Source organism: Diachasma alloeum, unplaced genomic scaffold (assembly GCF_001412515.2).
Source record: "Diachasma alloeum isolate Michigan unplaced genomic scaffold, Dall2.0 Dall_scaffold_00860, whole genome shotgun sequence".
NCBI classification, from domain to species: Eukaryota; Metazoa; Arthropoda; class Insecta; order Hymenoptera; family Braconidae; genus Diachasma; species Diachasma alloeum.
In genome coordinates, this window is record NW_021680981.1 from 18,800 (window position 1) to 28,322 (window position 9,523).

Sequence of the window (9,523 nt, forward strand, 5' to 3'; positions counted from 1 at the left end):
GGCAATAATAAATATAAATTATATTGAGAACAGCACTAACAGATGAAGATTGCAGACTTCTAACTAAAAACTTAAAACGTAAAAAGAAAGCTGACAGAAGGCTGCAAAAGAGGTATTATTAAACAAAAAAAAGTCTTCTGTTTATTTATAGATGTAAGTTCAATACGTTCAAAAACGAAAGTTATTCAATTTAATTCAAAAAAATTTAATTCACCAGTAGAGCTTAAATATAAATAGAAACAAGATTAAAAATAAAACGAAGGAAAAACTAAAAACTTCTAAGTAAAAACTGAAAAGTTATAACAAATAACGGCTGAAAGAAGGCTGAAAAAAGTTATTAATCATAAACAAAATATTCCAATAATCATAAGTTAAATACGTTTAAAAATACAAAAATTGTGAAAGCAAAATTTACTAAATGTAATTTTTCAATAAAGATAAATAAATAACGAGTTATTCTCTATGAATTAATCACTCATTCTTATCACACAAACAGACGCATGCAACGTACACACACACACATACACACACACACACACACGAAAAAAAAGTTAAGTCCTTGACGCACAAACAGAGACACGCCAATACGAATGCACCGCCGAGCCGAGGCTTGTCCTTTTTATCCTTGTGGCAAATAGGGGAAGTCCTAACTGGGTCAGCTTGCTGACTCAGCAGACTGGAATGAAATAAAATAGCTCCCACGGACCAAAAGAGACGTGCAGGGTGGGCTCCCTATAACAGCCTGCATAAAGAGTATCGGGTGGGCTCCCTGTAACAGCCTAGATCAATAATGAACAGTGATGAGAAAACACAAAGTTCCCATGCGGGTATTCCTGGCAAGGTGAATCCCGCCGTCAGTTCCGATCGGGTGCGAGCCCCGGTAGCTGATGCCGGCTCGCACCCGGCATGGGTTGTTGTAGGAGCCAATCATCACCAAATACCTCAAAGGTGGACTTGTAGCTCCTTGGCCTCAGATGCTACAAGAAGAGAGGAGTCGCACACGCAACAGGAGATAGAATGATGTCGCGCATAGGCACGACTAGACAAACAAGAGTTACATGAGTTTGTCCAGCCCAGGTCGAATGTCCGCAAGAGGATCAAATCAATGTGGCCTACATCGGCAGTGCATTCAGATGACTCAAGAGCTTAGAAGAGGCATGTACCAAAGCTCAATCCAGTATCGCTGAAACCGTGCAGACTCCTTTAGCACCATCCACGCTACGTGTACGGACTGACTCCGGAACAACGGCAATGACTCAGAGTTGGAAGATCCGGTAACTCGAGATATCCGGAAAGCACTACGAAGAAGGCGCTCGAAAGGTTCACCTGTGGCAGAAGCTCAAAGCACGAAGAAGCTGAAGCAACAGGAACTGACCAACAAGGCTGCCCACTAGGGGAGACCAACTGGTGATGGTTTAGATTGGAAGCTGGTCGATGCCAAGAAGGAAAGGAAACAAGAAGTGAAACAGCTTCTGAAGCCACCTTCCGGGAAGAAGCAGAAGGAAAAGACACGTCGGAAGGCAGCGCCAAGACCTGACGCTCTGATTGTCCGGCCCAAGTATAAGGAGAAATACTCAGAGATCCTACGCCAAGTAAAGAAGAATGTTCCTTTAGAGCAAGCTCGAGATTGTGTCGACAAGATCCGCAGATCAGCGACTGAGTATATGTTGATCATTTTGAGCAAGAAGACGACCGACTGAGCCCCCCAGATGCGTACAGCCATCGCCACTCTCCTTGGAGATGGAGCTCAGATACTGAGTAAGGGGCCACAAGAGATCCTGGAGATAAAGGATCTCGATGAGACACCGATGAAGGAAGATGTCCTTGAAGCCCTACGAGCAGCAGCCGGAGAAGGGCACGATATCAGTCAAAATGCGGTCCAATCTCTGCGGACGGCATATGGAGGAAAGCAGACTGGCTCTGTGACATTCCCGGGGACAACAGCTAGGAAGATCCCAGGAGAACATGGCAAGATCAAGATAGGATGGGTGAATTGCCGAAGAAAGAACCGCAGTGTGCCCGGTGCACCGAGAACAACCCAGAGAACGACGCCCACATTGCTGGTAGCAGCAGATGTCCCGCATACAAGGAGGCACTTCAGGCGTTTACCAAAACACGAAGATGAGAGTACTACAGTTCAATCTCAATCACTGTAGGGCTGCACGCAACCTGCGTACACACTCGGTGCGTGAGCTGCAGCCTGATCGTGTCATGATCTCGGAGCCATACAAGCATCTCAATGCTCTGCCATGGGAGACGGACACCACCGCTAAGGCTGTCATTTAGTCCTGCGGTACGTACCCCTTCCAAAGTATGGCCAACACAGTGGAGAGCGGCTTCGTGAGGGCTAACCTGAATGGAATTCACTTCTACAGCTGCTATGCTCCACCTAGCCTGTTCATCGACGAGTTCGCAGACTCCCGGGACCGACTCCCCGAGGCCGCGAAGCAGCACTTCCTCATCGCAATCGCTGGGGACTTCAACGCCTGGATAGTCGACTGGAGCAGCAAGGAGAAAACCACGAGGGGTCAAACACTACTGGAGGCCATGTCTTTTTTGGATGTGGTACTGCTGAACAGTGGCGAAGAACCAACTTTCGAGAGAGAAGGGGCTAGTTCAATCGTGGACCGCACCGTCGTAAGCAGCAGCCTTACTCGGGGCAGCGGCAACTGGGAGGTGTTGAATATCTTCACCGCCAGCGACCATCACGAGATCATTTGGGAAGTATCCACTATTCGGAAGACTGGACCAGCACCCAGCAGACCAACGCGGTTGGATGGAAGTCGAAGGCCTTCGTCTTCAACTCATTCCGTGAAGTATTCGACGATCGCCCGATTCGAGGAAGCAATGCCACAGAGAAAGTGCGAGAAGTTATGTGTAGACTCACTGAAGCCTGCGATGCAACTATGCCCCGGAAGCGTAGTGCAAGGAAGCACTCATCGGTGTACTGGTGGAACAACGATATCGCCACCCTTCGAAACGCTTGCATTCGAGCGAGAAGGCAGGCACAATGAGGCCGGAAGAAGCCCCGAGGCCGAGGAACTGGAGACCAAGTATGAGGAGGCACGCCTGACACTCAATAAGGCGATCAAAGGAAGCAACAGACAGTGCTGGAATGAGCTCCTTGACGAAGTCGAAGCGGATCCATGGGGGCGACCCTACGGTGTAGTCATGAAGCGGATGAAAGCCAGCCGATGCCATGGCCTATGTACCCCGAACTCTTGGAGAAGATTGTCGCGGTTCTGTTCCCACAACAACCGGAGCTTGACTTCTTCACTGAAAAGTGCGATGTAGACGCGATCCCACCAGTGACACTTGAGCAGCTGCTGGAAGCCTGTGGCAGATTTGGGAATGCCAAGGCACCAGGAATGGATGGAATCCCGAACATCGTCCTGAAGGTAGCAATCAACGTAGCACCAGGAGCCTTCCTGAATGTCTACAATGGGTATCTTGAGCAGGGGATTTTCCCAACAAAGTGGAAGCAGCAGTGACTGGTGCTCCTTCCGAAAGGGAAGAAGCCTCCGGATGAACCCTCGTTCCACGCTTAACGGCATCAACCTAGTCGCCTCTATTGCACGGGATGCAATCTTTGTCGCAAGGTGGAAGTGGGGCGCGAAGCAGTACTGTCTGGTAGTAACGTTGGACATAAAAAATGCCTTCAACTCCGACAAATGGGACTGCATCATGGAGGCCCTGTCAGATATGAATGTGCCAGGATATTTGCAAAGGAGGGTGCGAAGCTTCTTCAGCGACTGAGCCCTGAAATACGATACAGAGACCATCCCAAAAGAGTACAGAGTCACTGGTGGTGTTCTCCAAGGCTCAGTGCTTGGCTCTTTCTTGTGGAACGTTATGTACGATGGTCTTCTGAAGTTAACTTTACCCAAGAAAGCTACACTCGTCGCGTTTGCGGACGATGTCGCTCTGGTAATTGCTGCAAAGCGCCTAGAGGAGATCAATTATATTTTTAATACTGCATATACAGGATTCGTCAATGGATGGACTTAGTGGGATTGACGTTGGCAGAACATAAGACGGAGGCTGTACTGATCACAAGCCAACAGAATGTTGAAACCATCACGCTGCATGTCGGGAATTATGAAATCACGTCCCAACCATCGCTACGGTACCTGCAAGTGATGATTGATACCCGGCTTAGCTTCAAGCAGCAAGTGGAGTACGTCGGCGCTAAGGCGTCTGGAGTTGGGACCGTCCTTTCATGGCTCATGCCGTACATTGGAGGGCCAAAGCAGAAGAGAAGAACGTTGCTGTCATCAGTTGTCATGTCGGTCCTCATATATGGCATTTCCATTTGGGCTCACGTACTCTTGATCCAGTACGCGCGACGGAAGGTGGCGTCGGTCAATCGATTGAGCGCCCTTGGAGTTGCCAGCGCATTTTGCAGGGTATCAGAAGATGCCGTGTGTGTCATCGCCGGGATGCTCCCGATAGGAATACTTGCCGAGGAACGACGATGTCTTTACCTGCGGAAAAGGTTAACAACACAGAGTGCAGCTGAGCTGAGGACGGACGAGAGGGACAAGAGTCTGCATCGATGGCAGTTGCTGTGAGTATCTCCTTTTTGAATATCTTATACAAGTGTATAAAATGACGAGTTTTTTACAATGCTTAATCAGACGGCAACATGGATACAAGGTGGAAACATCCCTTCACTGCCATGATTTGTGGACCCACAGGTTGTGGGAAAACATTTATTGTTGAAAGATTTTTGAAAGAAATTGAAGAAATGTGTGATACACCGATTGAAAAAGGGATTTTCTATTATGCTGAGTGGCAGAATGGATATTCGGATTATGACAAAAATTTTGTCGAATTTCGAGAGGGTTTACCAAGATCCGGAGATTTTGATGATAATAAACCAAAATTGGTTGTTGTGGACGACTTGATGCGGGAATCATCGAATGGTGCAATAGTCGACTTATTCACAAAAGGCAGTCATCACAAAAATCTCAGTGTTATGTTTATATCTCAAAAATTATTCCACCAAGGAAAAAGACAGCGAGATATTTCATTGAATACAAATTATATTGTCGTATTAAAAAATCCTCGAGATCGTGCACAAATAGCACATTTGGCTCGTCAGATATACCCGAAGGACCCAAAATTTCTACAGCATTTTGACGCCACATAGGCTCATGGATATTTGTTGCTTGATTTAAAACAGTCGACTCCTGAAAACTGCAGATTTCGTACCAATGTATTTCCTAGCGACCCCTATCACTATATTTATATTCCACGGAAGGATTACAATATAAAAGGAGGAGGCTCATTGCGCAGTGTACCAGTCGTTCGTGTGTAATGGCAAAGACAAGTCGCTCTGGAAGCGGCTGTGTTCGCAAGTCGCTCGGAGAAAAGAATACTGCCTTATTACAGGCCCTCATTGAACGCTCCTCCTAGGTTACGATGAGCAATAATAAAACACACTAATAAAGATTTGATTCGCTGCATTTGTGAGTGTGCTCTGAATTTGCTGCACGGAAATATTCCTTTGAAAACTTGCGAAAAGTCAAAATTGTGCAAACATAAAAAACTTTTGAGGAAGTTGGCTGATAAAAATCAGAGTTTATCCAGCAAGAAAAAAATCATCAATCAGAAAGGCGGTGCCTTTTTACTCATGTTATTGGGGCCGCTTATAAGCGTGCTCATCTCAGCAGTTGTATAGCGATGGATCATGCAGGAAAAATGATACTTGTGCCAGAAGATAGTGTGGAACGGCTAAAAAAAAATTCCACACATGATGCTCACCGAGTTTTAACTGCATTAGTTAAAGAAATTCAGCCGTCAGCTCAAACCCCTGGTACCGTTACAAGTTGATTGAATGCTCAATTACTGGAAATTTTTAATTCGAAAAAATCCAAGGACGATTATGAAAAATGGAAATTGTATAATGACATTCTGAGACGCTATTTGTTTTATATACAGCAGAGTAAAGTACCTGTGCAAGAAACGGAGACCCCCGACGAGACGGGGTCTAGCGAACGATACGATCCAAATGGTATTGTGGCTACTCTACCTGCAGTATACCAAAGAAAAGCCTCAGGTATACTTGAATGTATTGACGCCGTTGACACTCAAGTGGGATGCAAAAGGACAAGTAACTTTGGATGGGACATCATTAACTGGCGTTAATATTGTGGATTTGATACAAGATGTGGTCAGAGCACGGAAAACATATTCAGCTAAAGGATGGGAACATTTTGCGATGTATCTTCAAAGTCTAAACACACCTCGAGAGTTTCTGGGCAATCCTAAATTTTATCGACCCCCACCTGCATTACCAGTTATTAAACGTCGAAAAAAACCTGAAATTTCGGAGGACGAGGACTTTATAGATGAGCGTCATACAGGGGAAGATGATATAGCCCGTACCTCTCTTGTACATCGTACGCGTAAAAACTTTAAAAAAGCACACATAAACCCTCCTTACAAAGTGGAGGACTCAGGACTATCATCATGGCTTTCGTTTTAAACGAAGAAAAACTATCGAGGACATATTTTAGCCGTCCAAAGCCGGAGACATATATGGGGGCTAGAAATATGGTGTCAAAGGACAAAAAAAAATACCTGAAAATGAAATAAAAAACTGGCTTAATGCCAGAATACTTATACACTCCACAGACCCATCAGACGTAAATTTCCACGGTTACATTATNAATTGGCTAAACGCACAGAATACTTATACTCTCCATAGACCCATCAGACGTAAATTTCCACGGTTACATTATACAGTGACAAACATTGATGATGTATGGGAGGCTGATTTGGTTGAGTTGAGATCACTAAAGACATACAATGATGGTATTTTATATTTACTTGTGGTCATTGACGTTTTAATCAAGTTTTCCTGGGTTGAACCATTGAAGGACAAGTCGGCACCGCAGGTACTCGAGGGCTTTAAACGTATAATGGGAAGGAGCGGTGATTGTGTGCCTGTTTGTATACAAACTGACAAGGGAAAAGAATTTATGGCTAGCAGTGTCCAAAAATTTTTTTCTGATAAAAAAATTCAATTTCGTGTTGCGCGTAATCCTGACATAAACGCAATCGTGGAACGTTTCAATCCAACATTGAAGGAGCGTATGTGGCATTACTTTACAAATAGTCAAATATATAAATATATGGATGTGTTGGAACAAATTGTCGACTCTTATAACAACTCGAGACATTCGTCAATAAAAATGGCACCTGCGGCTGTTAATATCGATAATGCTCCATATACATGGCGTAATATACAAAATCGGTATAAGTCGGAAAAATCTCGTAAAGAAACCTTTAAATACAAAGTTGGGGACTATGTGCGCATCAGTCGAGCGAAAGGCATCTTTGAGAAAGGATATGAGACTAATTGGAGTAAAGAAATATTCCAAATAACGAAAGCAGTCCTCAAACAATCATTACCAATATACGAGCTGAAAGATTTAGCTGATGAACAAATTGAAGGATTTTTTTACGAGCCAGAGTTGGTGCTTGTCAATAAACAAACGGACAAGGATGAATTCGTAGTTGAACGTGTCATACGCTCTGAAGGAAAAGGAAAAAAACAAATTCTTGTTCCTTACGAGATATATGCTGATGAATTTGATTCGTTGATACCTGCGTCAGAGCTGCACATCATTGGAAAAAAATGGAGAGGAACGAATTTTATATGGTACTCCTAAGCAACAGCAGCATGGACTATCATCCCGATAATACAGCATCAAAATATACAACATTGCTCCCGAAACAAGTTGAGTTGGAAGGAGAATGGGTTGTGGGCCTGAGTGAAATACAGTTTCCTTGTAATTTTTTACATATACGTGATAGGAAAGATGCCTCCATCAACTTTGTTAGTAGCGGAAAAGACAATAAGGGCAAGGCAAATCTACCACAAACATTTTTTCTACCTACTGCGGTTTTCAAGGACCTGACCGATCTCGTAGGTTTCATGAATAACTTTGCACCCTTGAAGGATCATATAAAATTTGAGTATTCTACCCAACAAGGCTTTGTGAAAATTGGAAGACATTGCACCTCCAAAACATGCGGTAGCACGGTACACGCATTAGACTTTTCGGATAAATTGGCTGATATGTTGGGGTTTGAGAGGCGCGTGCACAGTTTCACAAACGCAAAGCCGTATTGTGAGGGATATCTACCTGCCAGTCTGGCCAGGGGTTTACCTGAAAGCTTGTTCATCTATAGTGATCTTTGTGTACCCTATGTAACAGGTGATGTGCAGTCATCTCTTTTACGAGTGGTGCCATTCAATGCTTCTGGTTATACATATGGAGCCACACACTGTGCTACTTTTTCAAATCCTCATTATATTCCGTTGATGAGATACTCATTTCGCACAATTGAAATAGATATAAGGTGCAATCGTGGTGAAATGATACCATTCGAGTACGGACCCTTGAACGTGACACTTCATTTCAAGAGAATTGATTAACGAGCAAAATGAGTCCTTACATTGCATATTACGCGAACCAGGCTGGTGGAGGGTCAGTGGAGAGATACAATAATTTCGGACGAGTCTATGTTGGGAGCCCATATCAACGTTGTTTATTATAATCCTGTGTCTACTTTATCGGACGACGCCCCAATCGAATTCATTGTACCAGGCCATGGAGAAGAATACATCGATTTGGCACACACTATGATAAAAATTCGAGCGAAAATTTTGAGACCCGATGGTACTGCTGCTGTTGAGGATTTCGTCGGTTCTGTGAATAATTTTTTGCATTCAATGTTCAACCAAGTGGATGTATATTTCAATCAAAAAGTTGTTATGCCGCCAAATAACCTCTACGCCTATAGAGCATATATTGAAACGTTGCTAAACTATGTAGAAGATGCCAAGTCCTCGTATCTTGGAATGGCTCTATGGTCAACTGATTCCTCTGGCGCTATGGATACCGCTGCAGTTATGGGCGCTGCTGTGAAAAAAAATACAGGCCTAATCTCTCGACAAGTATTTACGAAAGTTGGAAGACCGTTTGAACTGCTGGGACATTTGCATTGTGACGTTTTCAATCAAAATAAATTTTTGATGAACGGTGTAGAGCTACGTGTTCGTCTTATCCGCGCAAAGGATGAATATTGTCTCATGGACGATACTGCACTTAATTATAAAGTAAATATTGTGGAGGCCTTATTAATTGTTCGACGCGTGAAACTCAGTCCTGGAATATTGATAGCTCACGCTAAAACGATGCCTCGACCAACGGGAGAGGGACTCACCGCCTGATCTTGAAATTGGAAGCATGGGTCAACCGCACACATGGAGAAGTAAACTACTATCTCACACAGATGATCTCGGGACACGAGTGCTTCCGGCAATATCTTCATAAGTTTAAATATGAGGAATCGCCGGAGTCCCCGGTCTGCACAGGAGTTTCCGAAGATGCGGAGCATGTATTCTTCGTATGTCCGCGCTTCAACGTGACCCGCAGCACTCTTGAGACTGCACTCGGAGGGAGGATTCAGCCTGAGAATCTGGTGGAAGCAATGCTTTCATCAGAGG

The 9,523-nt window shown here is 44.3% G+C and overlaps 2 protein-coding genes across 2 annotated transcripts; both read left to right on the forward strand.

The window, feature by feature from the left end:
* The first annotated feature begins 2,313 nt into the window (after positions 1-2,313).
* LOC107045002 lies at positions 2,314-3,491 on the forward strand. Its single transcript, XM_015267090.1, has 2 exons — positions 2,314-3,165; positions 3,231-3,491. The coding sequence occupies exons 1-2, from the start codon at positions 2,314-2,316 to the stop codon at positions 3,489-3,491; spliced, it is 1,113 nt and encodes a 370-aa protein (XP_015122576.1).
* A 425-nt stretch (positions 3,492-3,916) lies between these two features.
* On the forward strand, positions 3,917-4,571 carry LOC107045003. Its single transcript, XM_015267091.1, has 2 exons — positions 3,917-3,927; positions 3,986-4,571. The coding sequence occupies exons 1-2, from the start codon at positions 3,917-3,919 to the stop codon at positions 4,569-4,571; spliced, it is 597 nt and encodes a 198-aa protein (XP_015122577.1).
* The last annotated feature ends 4,952 nt before the right edge of the window (positions 4,572-9,523 follow it).